Source organism: Chelonoidis abingdonii, chromosome 2 (genome assembly GCF_003597395.2).
Source record: "Chelonoidis abingdonii isolate Lonesome George chromosome 2, CheloAbing_2.0, whole genome shotgun sequence".
Taxonomy (NCBI): domain Eukaryota; kingdom Metazoa; phylum Chordata; order Testudines; family Testudinidae; genus Chelonoidis; species Chelonoidis abingdonii.
This window is the reverse complement of record NC_133770.1, coordinates 109,531,302-109,546,375: the sequence shown is the minus strand read 5'-3', so window position 1 is coordinate 109,546,375 and position 15,074 is coordinate 109,531,302. Positions and strand designations below refer to the sequence as shown.

General features: G+C 44.7%; 1 protein-coding gene across 2 annotated transcripts; it reads left to right on the top strand.

The window, feature by feature from the left end:
• Window positions 1-7,584: 7,584 nt before the first annotated feature.
• FIGNL1 (fidgetin like 1) lies at window positions 7,585-14,486 on the top strand. 2 transcript variants are annotated; one of them, XM_032800303.2, is made up of 2 exons: window positions 7,585-7,911; window positions 11,256-14,486. In XM_032800303.2, the coding sequence occupies exon 2, from the start codon at window positions 11,259-11,261 to the stop codon at window positions 13,326-13,328; it is 2,070 nt and encodes a 689-aa protein (XP_032656194.1). In that variant the 5' UTR covers window positions 7,585-7,911; window positions 11,256-11,258; the 3' UTR covers window positions 13,329-14,486. The 2 variants fall into 2 exon arrangements, with proteins under 2 accessions (XP_032656194.1, XP_032656195.1); XM_032800304.2 differs by having other exon boundaries at window positions 7,610-7,866.
• The last annotated feature ends 588 nt before the right edge of the window (window positions 14,487-15,074 follow it).

The following is a 15,074-nucleotide window of genomic DNA, read 5'->3' as shown; positions in this document are numbered from 1 at the left end:
TGTGACTGTAAAATGTTGCTCCTGTTCCCACATTAGTCTAAGATGATTTATTGTTGCATCACTGTCCGGTTTTGTTCCATCCACAGTAACTGTGGAGTATGAAATATTACTTTCAGAAATGTAAACCATAAATATAATTCAAGGTCCATGTTAAAAATATGTGCCTACAATTCCAGTAAACTCATAGAATAAAGGAAATGTGCAGTTCAAGCACTCCTTCATTATGTTACCCTATAAAACTTAGATATTGCAGGGAATGAGCCCCAGGACCACTGATCTTATTAAGACTCTTATTTAAAATATGAATTCCAGACTGCCATTTCTGGGGTAAACTAAAAGAATAAATGGATATCAAAGGAGCTAGAATTCCCTGGATCTGGATGTTTAAAAAAACTGATTTCAAATGCAACAAAGAGAAGGAAGATGTGGTAAATCAGTCTGAAAACCCAGGCAACCTTCAGGCAAGTGACTGAGCCACTGTGCAAAGCACTGCTGTTGGCTACTCTATTATAAATGCAGAGTAACTTCACTGACTTAAGTGGAGTTCAAGTGAAATTATAAGGGTATATGTAAGCACAGAATGTGGTGCACTGTATACAGATGATCAACAGACTGAGTGAAGCTGAAGATTTTAGCTGTCATATTGTTCCTCTTAAGTGTTTGCTTAAAAAAAATACATTATTCTGGTCTCAAAACAAAGGAAGCTGCTTTGTTTTATGGCTTCCTAGCCAATAAGTCTCTTATACTGAAATAATTTTTACAGACTTCACATTAGAAAACACTTGTGTCTGGTAACCAGAGAAGAATTACAGCTCCTCCACCATATGGAACAATATTTTTGTGCAGTAAGTAGATAAACAGCTCTGTGCAGGACAAGACAAGTCAGAGTCTGATGTTGGGTATGGTAGGGAGTTGCCTGGGTTTACTACTTTAACTGAAATTAAAACCTGTCTGTCTCATAGTAACTGAATGGGAAATGCATAATGGAAAGGAACACTGCACTGATGGTGAGTTTTTACTAGACTGGATCGGAAAATTTCTGACAAAATGAAATTTCACTGAGAAACAAATACATTTTCACCAAAAGTTGTTTCCATGCAGCTCTAATCCAAACACGAAGTAATCATTTTGAAAAAAGCATAGCCATTTTTATAACTGAAATATTCTAAATGTAGTAAAAAAAAATTTAAAAAATTAATAAAAGATTTTGCTCCAATTGCTTATTTTAAAACAGGAAGTGAAAGGTCTGTAGATTTACAGAGCCCCTAACTTAGCAGCAAGCAGAAATCTGGGTTTCATATTTACTTGATTCTAAATTCCAGGGGTGAGGTGACTTGTTATAGTTCATAAGGAAATGATGAAGGCTTTTTTTTTTTTTACACCTTCCTGTGCCCTATTTTCCCTTGGAAGGTAAACGGTGGGTAGTTAAGGGAAGTATAATTGTTGCCTTGAAGTGTTGACTTGACTTTATTGAAAAAAAAATACTCGGCCATGTAATCAAGTCAAGAACAAAAGCATCATTTGTGAAAACTAGGTGATTAGAAGACACACCATAACCATGGTGTTCCTCTTATGCAGCTATAAAATCTATTTGTGGGTGAAATGGCTTCTGGAAACCAATGTTAGGTCAATGCGTGAACCCAGATCCATTGTGCCTTTTGTTCAAAACCTGACACAACCTGTGTTGATTCATTTGTTTAACATTAATGATGACTATGAAGCCTAGTAAGAGCACTTTAGCAGAATATCCAAATTCCACAGGATATAATGTAGCTGCTAGATGAGGGGAAAAATAAAATTAATCAGGCAATTTTGAATAACTTAGAAGATTTTTCTTAGCTAGTACAATATGTACATTCTTACTGTGATAGTAGATTAAAATATATTTAATTACTGATTCTAAATCACGGATTGCTAATATGTAATACACTTGACTGCATTAAAATTATTACAGTTCTGCTGTTTCCCTCTTGCCTTCTAGTACTGGATTCTGTTCATCAGTTGTTTTTCTTTGTTGTAAACTGCAAAGGTACCATATTTTGTGAGTGTTGTCAATAGTACTCTTCCCCCCATCCCTCCAGTTTGTCTTCTATAACTGTGTTCTAAACTAGCTAGACACCCTTACACTTGAAATGCTCAAGGACAGGAGCTAAAACATACAAATGAGAACAAAAAAGTTGAAAAATTGAAGGTAAGGGGGTAAGAATCCACTAGAATAACATAAATGATGGTTAGTGCCTAACTTGAATACCTGGAGTCGCTTGACTTTGGTTGGAAAATGTTTAGATTCTCTGTGTCTTTTTGTTGTATGTTTGTGGTTAGAAAGCCTCTTTTACTTGAAATCTGTATCCAAAGCCTGTTAACCAAACATGCAGAGCTTATTGACAACATTAATAAATAAAAATGAAGTCATTGTATTGTCTACTTTTGTTATTAACCCAGCCTTCTCCATTTTATGTATATCATCAAAAGTTTAAGGGTTTCCAACTTCCTTAAGCAGCAGCAGCTCTGCTGAAGTCACTGCACCTATTTTCAGCATCAATGAATTTGACTCCATATTTTCTTTAGAGGTGTAAACTTGCAAATCGTAGTTCCCATAGGAACCTCTCTCTTTTCTCAGACCATTCTGAAAAATCCTGACAATAAACAGACTTTCCATCTCCGGGCATAGTTGTAGTTACCATTTTGAAAAATGTACAGCCACATGTTGATCTTCTCTTAGTGATTCCTATAATCCTGCAAGCTAGAGATGGCATTTTATCCAGTAGGCCAAATTCTGGTCTAAGCAGCAACTGCAGTGAAATCAGCTGAGTGTAACTGAGGGGGAAATCTAAAGGTAGTGGAATTACAAGATGTAAACAGCAGCAAAATCTGGCCCACTATCACTAAAACAGAGTAGAAATATTACCTCACCCACCTTGTCTCTCTAATATACTGGGACCGATACAGCTACAACTACACTGCATAAAATAGCATAGGACAGTTGAATATGCTGTAGATCAGAGGTTCCCAAACAGTGGTACATGTGAAAAAGCAACCTCTCCAGGCTCTGCTCACACGCAGCCATTAGCATGTAAAATCACTCCCAGCAAAGTTACAAGAACGCTTTCCCAGCCACTCATGAACTAGATACAGGATGACACAAGCAAATTCTTAGTCCTAGCCTTGCACCCTGAGAAATATGTGTCTTGTACTGTCCAGCACACTACTCAACAATGCAAGTTCATTAATAGTCTGTTATTTCATCAAAGGAAATGATTATGCACCACCCTTTGTTAACATGAGTAGCAAGTTCCCAAACACTTGAAGCAAAATGCATTGGTTTAGATAAAACAATAAAACAAGTTTATTAACTAGAGAAAGATAGATGTTAAATGATGATAAGTGATCAGTAAGGCTAGGATTTAGTCACGGGTATTTTTAGTAAAAGTCATCGACAGGTAATATGCAATAAACAAAAATTGACCTGTCGATGACTTTTACTAAAAATACCCGTGACTAAATCTTAGGCGGGCAAGGGGGGCACTGCTGGGAGGGGGAACATCTGGAGGGGCCACTGCTGGGGTGGAGGGGGAGATGCCCAGAGCCAGCGCCGCCAGCTGCCAGGGGCCGCAGACCATGGCTGCTCCAGCTGGCCACCTGGGGACCACTGCCAGGGCCAGCAGACCGTGGCTACTCCTGCCTGCTGCCCAGGGATCGCTGTCTGGGGCCACGGACTGCAGCTGCTCTGGCCACCCCAGGACCACTGCTGGGGGCTGCCCGAATAACAGCTGGTGTGGCTGTCTCCAGGTCTGCTCCAGCACCTGAGCAACTGGGCCCAGGATAAGCCACATTGGCCACTGCAGAAGTCTTAGAGATCATAGAAGGTCATGGAATCCGTAACTTCCGCAACCTCCATGACAGACACGGAGCCTTACTGATAAAGCATAAAAGTCAGAACTGGTTACTAATGAAATAAACAGCTAAAACCACAATCTAATTCCTAAACTTTACCAAGCTAAGTAAGATTTGAAGCAAACAGCTTTCTCACGCTACCACGTGCTGCAGGCAGTTCACAGTTCTTAATTTACAGGCTGGATTTCCTTTCCACCTGGGACCACTACCCTTAGTTTACCATGTTCTTCAAGTATTCATTGATGTTATGAGCAGAGATATGCAAGATGAAGAGGAGAGGGGTCTGTTGAGCAGTTGTGTCCAGCCTAGAGTGTACCCGGAGAGCTGTCATAGCAGGAAACAAGTTTTCCTATCTTGCAAAACTGAGATTCTGAGAATTAGCCCATTCTGCATTAGGATGAAAGTGGGATCTTTTGAAGCTTTTCACAAAAACTCAAAACTGCCACTGCCAATAACTAGTTATGGGGATGTGCGAGACCTGGGTTCAAGTCCCTGGTCTGATTCAGGCAGACTAGAGATTTGGACCACTCAGCTTTTTTGGAGTGGGACTTTCTCTCTCTCCCTGGTTATGCCAGAAATTCCAACCTGGATCTGAGAAACTTTTCCCAGTGAAAGTTTTGCCAAAACTAGTATATTCCAATTAAATGTTTTGGCTTTGACATGTCAGCATTTTCTGAGGAAAAAAATATTTTGTCTAAGAATTCCCAACCAACTCTTAATCTCACATCCTCTAACCCACCCACCCAGAATCCTCCAGCCAAACTGCCTTCGCTTCTAATTTTTTCCAGGCACCTGTCCAGCAGCCAAATTCAAAACGGGAACGCCTGTTGAAAAAGTACCCTGGCGACTCCAGTCAGAACTGCTAACTAGGCCGCTAAAAGTCCTGTCGGTGGCGCAGCAGGGCTAAGGCAGGCTCCCTGCCTGCCCTGACTCCACACGGCCACCGGAAGCAGCCAGCATGTCCAGCTTCTAGGTGCAGGGGCGGCCGCAGGGGCTCCATGTGCTGCCCCCACCCCGAGTGCTGGCTCTGCAGCTCCCATTGGCTGGGAACCGTGGCCAACGGGAACTGTGCGGGCGGCGCCTCCGGGCACAGGCAGCACACAGAGCTCCCTGGCCCTTCTGCCTAGGGGCTGCAGGGAATTCTGGCTGCTTCCGGGACCCGCCTGAGGTAGGTGCTGCCCAACCAGAGCCTGCACCCCAAACCCCCTCCTGTGCCCCTGCCCCAGCTCTGAGCCCCCTCCTGCAACCAAACTCCCTTCTGGAGCCCACACTCCCAGCTGGAGCCCTCACCCCCTCCTGCATCTCTAACCTTTGCCCCATCCCAGTGAAAGTGAGGATGGGGGGACAGTGAGCAATGGAGGGAGGGGGGATGGAATGGGCAGGAGGTGAGGCCTCAGGGCAGGGAAGGGGTAGTGGGTGGCGGAGGTGGAGCAGGGGACAGGGCAAGGATATTCAGTTTTATATGATTAGAAAATTGGTAACCCTAGTTCCAGTAAATATTTTCAAACCAGCTGGAGTCCCAGTGCCTCAGCTCCACAGCACATGCTGGGGCTCGGGGCTTCAGCCCATAGGAGGTGTCGAGGCTGGTGCTCCTTTCCCCCTGCAGGACTAAAGGCCAGAGCCCCAAAGGCAGGAGCCAGGCCTCTGGGAAATAATAATTGAGAATTTAAGCCCTGGCTCCTCTAGATGGTAATGGTGGCATATTAACTCAATGAATAACAAAAACCCACCAATCATTGTAAGAAATGTTGCCCATGGAAAATTAAATACTCTGGTCCACCCCACCCCACCAGACTTAAATGACTGCATTTATTAAATTAAAGGCAAAAGTAATTGTGGACAGAACATTGCACCCATGAAAATGCTATCTGAAAACTTTGGCCAAAATGAATGTGTACAGGAATATTAGGAATATTACAGTTTAAATGAGGGAAGTGAACAATTAAGGCAGCATAGATATTTTAAGTACAGGAAATTGGAAATGGGAAATATTTGTTTTTGAAGAAAAGTCCCTTCGTTTGGAAAAAAAATTGAAATTCAGCGTTGTCCATTTCTAATTTAAATATTCTCACAGTTCATAGGTGCTCTTAAGTAGAATGTGTAATGAAATATTTTATTTCTGTACATTTATTTATATGAACTGTGAGGCCATTTGGATATTTATTTACATTCCCATAACTGTTCCCTTATGTATTTGGTTTTTGTCTTAATATAAGCTGAGATTCAAAGCAGAATTATTAAAATATATGCACACTCTCAGCCCTTTACATTAGCCCTGATCACAGAAGCTGAGCCAGGTGGAAAAACTTGCAGGATCAGGGCATGATGATCCTGATGATCTCTTTGTTACCTGACATAGACTACCTTCTCAAATAAAGTGGCAGGATTAGTTGCAAGTAGGGCTGCCAAGCAATTTAAAAAGTCAGTTGTGATTAATCGTGTGATTAATTGCACTGTTAATAACAGAATACCATTTATTTAAATATTTTTGGCTGTTTTCTACATTTTCAAACATATTGATTTCAATTGAAACACAGAATACAAAGTGTACAGATGGAGCATAACTTTAAGACAGTGGTGGTCTAGTTTTAACAACAGATTTCAAAGCCTCTCTTAAGAAATGTGTGTCCTGGCCACGTTATTGGCACAAGTAGGCCAAAGTGGGCAAAGGCTGAGAGGAGCCCTTCTTAATGTAGAGAAAGCTTATGTGACACATCTTAATAACACACACAAAGGCAGCATTGCCCATTCTTGCCATTTCATTGTGAGTCAAAAAATATTTAGGCCCAGCTTCATAAAGGGATTTCAGTTCCTAACTTCCATGGAAGGTCAGGAACTGAAATTCCTTTGTGGATCTGGGTTTGTGGGTTTTCTTGATGCCCCAGCACATCACGGTTGTAAAGTGTGAAAAGGTGACCTGAGTTAAACAGTAAAGATTCAAAAACTCAGGCATCAAAGAATCCATTTTTATTTTCTAACCTCATTGCACCATGGGGGGGGGGGCGGGGGGGTTGGGAGGCTGAAGGGGCAGGACACTTCTTGATTTTTAAACCTTTGGCTGTTAGCAGTAGGAGGCTGGGGACAGCACACAGGGGCCAAGTGGGGCAGGAAGAAGAGCGGCCAATGGGCAAGCAGCAGCTGGTGATAAGGGGAGAGGGCAGGGTGACCACACAGCAAGTGTAAAAAATCGGGAGGGGGGTGGGGGATAATAGGCACCTATATAAGGAAAAAAAACCCAAATATCAGGACTGTCCCTATTAAAATGGGGACAACTGGTCCCCCTAGGAGAGGGGGTGCAGATATGGGGGGAGGGGCTAGCTCTATGGGCAACAACCCCTCGCGCAGGGAGACGAATTATCGTGATTAAAAACCGAAAAAAAGAGCTGCTCGCCCGGCCCCGCCCTCAACGCACACGCTGAGCCCGCCACGCGTGGCGCCTGTTCGGTATCCGCCCCCCGATACGGATCCTGCTCCTATTGGAAGGCCGCCCTGTCGCTACGACCAATAGGAGCGCCGCCTCGGCCGGGCTTTCCACGGGGTATCCCAGAGCCAGGGATGGCGGCGCGCGCTCACTTGCCCGCGACTTTTCTTCCTCTCTCTCCTCCCCACCCCCGGATTCTCATTGGCTGCGCCTCCCCCCCATTCCCCCCCCCGGCGCTCTCTGACGCTGAGTTGGTTGGTTGATTCGCTAAGGTAGGGCGGGACTGGAGCCCGCGAGACGAGAGTGGAACGCGCGTGGGGGCGAACGTTTCGGGGTGACACGCGGCCCCAGGAGGTTGCTGACACCGAGCCCCGCCCGCGCGGGCGGAGTCTGCTGCGCGTGCTCCAAGTCCGCACTAGAGCGCGCTGCCGCGGGAGGGCCCCTGTGCTGCGCCTGTTGCAGGGGTAGTGCCCAGCCCCTGAGTTAAATCGGTTCCATCTCTCCCCCGTGAGTACAGCTGAGAGCGGTGGGAAGCTGTTTGGATTGCACAGGTGAGACCAGACAGCAGCTCCCCACGGGACATACATATGCAATAGGTAAGGGTGCCAGGGCCGGATTAACTTTTTGTGGGCCCGGTGCTACACATGTTTGTGGGCCACCATGGGGCGGGGGGCAATGAGGCGCAGCACGGAGAATCAGCCCCGCTCTGTACAGCCCAGCAGGAGGGCACTGTTTACAAACCTGCAGCTGCCAGTTGCACACTGGCCTGCCCAGCCCTGTGCTGCCAGTATGCCCCTTCCCCTTGAGGGTGGGCCTGCACCAGAGCACTCCACCCTTATGCCCAGTGCCCCTTGGCCTAGAGATTGCCACCATAGATTTCTATGTGCCCCCTCTTCCCCACCAGAGATCTCCCCTGTTGGCATCCCCCCACAACTGCATAGCATCCTCCACATCACAGCGCTCACCCAGTGCCCCTAGACCTTCTACCTGCCCAGCACCTTCCTCACAGTCCCACTGTCACAGCTCTGCAGCACCCCATGTTCCTGAGGGGCTTCTGCACCAGAAAATTAAAAATTCTGTGCACAATATTTTAAAATGGGAGTACATGGCAGTGGGGAGCGCAGGCCACTGGTTGCATGGAGGTGGGAGATTACCCTGCAGCCTCCACCCTGGGACAGGGACTTCGCAGTGAGGTTGCACCTGACCCTGACACAGTGCAAAGGCCGGCCCTGCCCTCCCTGTGCCAGGTGCACCAGGTGTGGGTGAGCAGCTCAGCCCAGCAGCAGGATCCAAGTGCAGAGGGACTTAGTGTGGGGGGATCCAGGTTGGGGTAAAAGAGTTCTCTGTGGGGCAGTCTAGGTGTGGGTGTCTCTTGGAGATCTGGATGCACAGAAGCTCATTGGGGGGTTCCAGGTGCAGGGGCAATGGGATTCTGCAGGAGATCCAGGAGAAGGTGTTTGGGGCTCATCAGGGTGTGTGTGTCTAGGCGCAGGGAAGGTGCGGTTCATTTGGGTGGGGGTCCAGGTGGTTGGGGCTTTGGGGAAGGTGTCTGGGGGGTGCACATCAGGGTGGTACAGATGCAGGGGAGGTGAGACTTGTCAGGGTGAGGGTTAACAAGGGAGCCCCAGCTTCTGCAAAGGGGGTACCGCGTGCTGGGCTTCAGCTTCCCCCGTCCTCTTCCCCATCCTGATCCTCTACCCCTTTCCCACCTCTCCATCTCCTCCCCAGGCTTGGGGGGCAGGAGCGGGTTGGGGGTGGCGGGAAGTGGAATGACCCGTCCCCAGCCCGCTCTGCTCTGCTCTGCTCCCTGCATCCTGGACTTTGGAGGAGGGAGGAAATGCCCCCAGTACTCACCAGTGGCGCAGCTAGGAGCTGGCAGAGCGGGCTGGGCCCAGGTTGCTCCACTTCTCGACACCTGGTGAGTGCAGGGTGGGCCTGACCCCTGCTTCAGTGACCTAAGATTCATAGTTCAGGGGAAGGGGCTTGGGGGAGAAGGGGCAGAGTGGGGGCAGGGCTGAGAAGAGATGGAGGTAGCTTTTCTGGGTGGATTAGCTGTCCAGGGGATCGGGCTATCTGGGGCCCCTTCTGACTCTGGGCCCGGAGCTGTAGTAAACTTGGTACTGAAGAGTGCATAAGGCCCTGAGCTTAGTGCCCCCATATCTATCTGGGATGAAATGGAAAGAGAGGCCCAGCCCACATGATTTACCAGGCCCCCAAATTTCTTCCTCTGGGCCTTTCCATGGATGCAGACAGCATACACCTGGCAATAACTTAATTTACAGTATGAATTTCCACCATTGAACTATAGACCCACTGCTTGTAACATATTGCACTTTATGAAATGTTCTTGAAATGTGTATTCATTTAGTAAAGTGTGTCTGATATGTGTAATCTGACCTACTGGTGGCATCCTGTCTCTAAATGTTCTGTTAGGCATAGGAAGCAAATTGCTTACACCTTAATTCACAAATATAACTAGATTACTAAAATATGTTGTTTGTGATGTGTATCATCAGTGTTCTAATCTCATTTATATTGTAAGTTTAAGAGCATTTATGGGCTTTACCCTGAAAGATGATTGTAAAAATTGCATTGTGGGATTCCATTGTGTCTCACTGATTTCTAATCTGGATGTGCAAATAAAAATGTTTGATTCCCTCCTCCCCAAATGGCAGGTTTTCAAACTCAGGCTAGGATGTGAGACTCAGGTTGGACTATTTCCATCTTGTGTATCATTACCAGTGACTCAGGTTCTGGAGCCCAGCTTAAATGCTCAGTTATAAACATGCTCAATTTCTACTCCACAGTCATTGAAAGTCACAATGCACTCTGAGGCCAAAGACCTCTAGAACCTGATCAATTTGAAACTATAACACATTGAAACAAACACAGTTCGTGGGGAGACTGAAGGACTGGAATTACTGGAGAAGAGGGTTGACTGGTGCAGGATAAGAGTTCGTTAAAAAGTCTTTTGAGATAATTGTGGATTTCCCAAACTGAGCACGCACATGTACCTGTGCTGATACCATTAAGTCTAGGCTTTACCAAAATTAGCATTGCATGTGCCTAATAGGCACGCTTCAAAGAGATGATAACTTTGAAAGTCAATCAAATACAATGTATGTGTATATATATTTTTCCAAATTTAGTGAAAGGCTCATTCCAGACCATATTTTATCTCTCATACTTCAGCCACTTGTGCTGTAGCTCTGTGAAAAGAAGTGCACCCTCAGTTTTAATTAAAAAATAGCTGGAGGGATTTGTAAAACTAAAAAGCTCACTGGTGGTCAGAAACAAAGCAATGACAAGTTTTAATCTGAAAAGATGAATTATTGGAGAGTACTCTAGCATTTGCTATCAAGTAACATGCTCTTAATTTTCATTTTAAAAAAAATCACAAAAACCCTATACAAAACTCTGCCCTGTGCTTTCCAGTCTCTTCCCTTTTCCTCAGCCCACAAACTTTATGTATTTTCATCATTTCCACTAGTGTCATAGTAACAGATTCTTTATTCTGACAACTAAATACTTGTCTTAAGTCTATAGACTTCTTTCCAATAAGGGTTAACCATTACTCACTTGTGTTTAGCTAATCCACCTCATCTGGCCAGCTGTTACTCTGCAGTTCTCCTCTTAACCCCGCTCCCAGGGAGACCTGTTATAAGGAGCAGCCTGCAAGGAGAGAGAGAAAAGTCTGGATCCTAACGGTTTTATGCCATAAATGTTGTTGTTTTTTGTAGGAATGGTAAAGTATCCAGCCCAGCTAAGTGTCATACAAAGTCTGCCAGCTATCCCGCTGACTTAAAATAGTTAGCAATTAATTAACTATACATTTATGAATTTAGAAGGGAGAAGGTAGCAAAAATATAATTTAGTTACTGAAATTAACTTTTTTCTTTGTAACTTAATGCAAAATCTTCTTCTGTTTGTTTCATCATAGATCATGCAGACACCTGTCTCTAGTGCTGTACACCTGAATGAATGGCAGAAGAATTACTTTGCTATTACCTCTGACACCTGTACACCAGGACAGAAGGCAGATGGAAACCGTGCACAGATTCTGCACATTCAGTATGCATGGGCAAACTCTGAGATCTCCCAGGTCTGTGCTACCAACCTGTTCAAAAAATATGCAGAGAAATACTCTGCCATTATTGACTCTGACAACACAGAGACTGGCTTGAATAACTACGCTGAAAACATTTTGACTTTGGCAAGGTGTCAGCACAATGACAGTGACAAGTGGCAGTCCTCCTTGACAACAAGTAATGTGTTTGAATTAAAGAGTGTTCAGGAGTTGATGCAAGCTGGCAAAAAGTTCCAAAGCTCTCTGATGGCACCAGCAGATGCCTTTGTGGTAGTTGATAAGGAGGTCAGTGCCTCTGTTACTCCAGGTCTGCCTAAACTCAGTGTGTGCAGCAGTGATGTAGATACTGACCTCTGGGCTAGCTCATCAAAATGTATAAGTCAGGGACCAGATATTCTTGAGAGTCTCTCATCTTTGAAATGTCTTCAGAGTAGTGTGCCTTCTGTGACCAAAACTACAGATGTACTTCCTGCCTCCTCTGCCTCTTTAAATGAACTGCCTAATACAGGTTTCTATGCAAGTCCATTATTTGGAAACAACAAAGGAGCAAGTAGCAGTTCTGTGAAACCTGCAAGTCATTTTGAGATTGGACAGAATTTGTCTTTTTCTAATCACTCCTCTCTTCCGGCAGGGTCTGGAAATCCAGGAAAAAGGAAAACATTTTATAGCTCCAGTGATGAAAGCAACAGTACAACTTCCAGCCTTGCTTCTTTCAAGCCCTCCATTAGTACAGAAGCCAAGAACTTTGTAGGAAGTGGAAATGGAAGTGAAGAGAGCAATGATTTTAAAACCGCAAAAGAACAGCTCTGGGTAGACCAGCAAAAGAAATATCACAATCAGCCTCAACGCACACCAGTCTCATCCTATGGTGGTATTAAAAAATCTTTGGGAGCTGGAAGGTCTCGGGGTCCATTTGGAAAATTTGTCCCTCCAGTGCCAAGACAAGATGGGAATGAAAATGGACGACTGCAGTATAAACCTTATGGCGCTGGACCAACAGAGTCTTCATTTCCAGTGGATGAACGTTTGAAGAACATAGAACCAAAAATGATTGAACTTATTATGCATGAGATCATGGACCATGGACCTCCAGTGAACTGGGATGACATTGCTGGAGTAGACTTTGCTAAAGCAACTATTAAGGAGATAGTAGTCTGGCCTATGCTGAGACCAGATATCTTTACAGGGTTACGTGGTCCTCCCAAAGGAATTCTTCTCTTTGGCCCTCCTGGGACAGGTAAGACTCTTATAGGCAAGTGCATTGCATGTCAATCAGGAGCTACTTTTTTTAGCATCAGTGCCTCTTCGCTGACCTCCAAGTGGGTAGGTGAGGGAGAAAAGATGGTCCGTGCACTGTTCACTGTGGCACGATGTCAACAGCCAGCTGTGATTTTCATTGATGAAATCGATTCTCTCTTGTCTCAACGTGGAGATGGGGAACATGAATCTTCTAGAAGAATAAAAACTGAATTTTTAGTCCAGTTGGATGGAGCAACAACCTCATCTGAAGACCGTATTCTAGTGGTGGGAGCAACGAATCGGCCACAAGAAATTGATGAGGCTGCCCGAAGAAGGCTGGTAAAAAGGCTGTACATCCCTCTTCCTGACGCTTCAGCTAGGAAGCAGATTGTAACTCGTCTAATGTCAAAGGAGCACTGCTGTCTAAGAGAAGAGGAAGTTGAGCTCATAGTTAAAAAATCTGATGGATTTTCTGGGGCAGACATGACACAGCTCTGTCGAGAAGCTTCTTTAGGTCCTATCCGTAGCCTTCAGTCCATGGACATTGCAACCATCACACCTGAACAAGTTCGGCCTATTTCTTTTCTTGACTTCGACAATGCATTCAAAACTGTGCGACCCAGTGTGTCTTCAAAGGATCTGGAACTATATGAAAACTGGAACCAAACATTTGGCTGTGGAAGATAACTGCATCTGAATTGTCATGCAGAAGTTTCTTTCTCTCTCTCTCTCACACATACCCACACTAAGATCAACGGTCATTTACAATGTTCAAGCTTTTTTTGTTTATAACCATTCTTTGTAATAAAACTATTTTAATAAATGTGATTAAATTCATTATTGGATTGAATGTTGCTTCCTTGCCCTGAGTTCTGAGAATGAAATGCATTTCAGAGAGTTTGCAGTAGGCTCTCAACCAGAGGATGTTGAGAAGGCCAAGACAGTAACAGGGTTCAAAACAGAACTAGATAAATTCATGGAGGATAGGTCCATCAGTGGCTATTAGCCAGGATGGGCAGGGATGGTGTGCTTAGCCTCTGTTTGCCAGAAGCTGGGAATGGATCACTTGATGATTACCTGTTCTGTTCATTCCCTCTGGGGCACCTGCCATTGGCCACTGTTGGAAGACAGGATACTGGGCTAGATGGACCTTTCGTCTGATCCATTCTTATTGCATTTAACCTCTACAATAGCTGGGAAGAGCAACCCACCCACATCAACCAATGGAGAGCATCCACAAAATAAAAAAAAACAATATTATTTCTGTACAATGCTAATGATTGTTCTCGTTAATAATCTTATGCAGTACAGTATGCAAATCTGAGATACTGGACTTACATGCTTTAACTGTACGAATGGTAATTTATGATGTTCATAAAGTAGTTTGTTCTGTAACTATTCAAATGCATTACAAAACAGTTTTCTCTGGTTCTGAGCCTGTGAACAGTTGCAGTAGTTCGGATCTTGCACCCATGCAGAATAACTTTGAAGTGAGGACTTGTGGAAGTATGGGGTCCGTATTAGCACATCATTGTAGGATTTCATCATAGTAACCAGAAGAATTCTGATTATAATATACTTTGTGGTCATTGAATACAAAGGGGGTGGTATTCTCATGTTTTGGTATGCTTTATTACACACTTGCTGTCTCCTAGTAAAAGGTATCAACTGGAATTTTTTTTTTTAAAAATGAGCATTTCTCTTGCATAGCCTGTGATTAACTACAATATATGTATTTAATGTTTACAGTATCTCTCTGATTTATCTTAATTTGTTTTGGTGTGAGTTTAATTTTAAGATACAAATTGTTTTAACAAAGGAATTAAATGTAAAGTTCTTCAAACTGAGTTTTTCTTCTACATCATTGTGATAGTAGAAATTCTCTAAATATGGATAAATTACTGGTGATGCTTGGGTAAATAATGCCAGCCTGAGAACTTAATTATGCAGGGGTATGAGACTATAGAAAACATTGAGTTCAGAATAATTTTGAAGTTTTTTTTTTTATTAAAGTTTTTCTTAGGGCTTGAGTACACTTAAAACACTATAGCAGCACAGCTGCACCACTGTAGCACTTCAGGGTAGAACCTTTTCATGCCCAAGATCACTTTTTGAATCTAAGGGCAACCCAGGATCTCCCCCACAATCTTCTCAAAGCTCCGTCCTGCTCACTTCAAGCCCCCACCCCCATCCCTTGCTCTCCCCGACCCTCACTCACTTTCACCAGGCAGGAGCAGGGGTTGATGGGGGGGTGCAGGCTCCAGGCTAAGGTCGAGGGGTTGGCAGTATGGGAGGGGCTCTGCGATGAGCGTGGGGCAGGCGATTGGCGTGCAGGAGGGGGTGCAGGGTGCAGGTTCTGGAAAGGCTGCAGTCTGGGGCACAGTGTTAGGGTGCAGGAGAAGGTACAGGGTTCTGGCTCTGGGAAGGAGGTAA

Bases quoted from the DNA above. Each gene is read 5' to 3' on its own strand.
- FIGNL1 (XM_032800303.2), top strand. From the start codon at position 11,259: ATGCAGACACCTGTCTCTAGTGCTGTACACCTGAATGAATGGCAGAAG.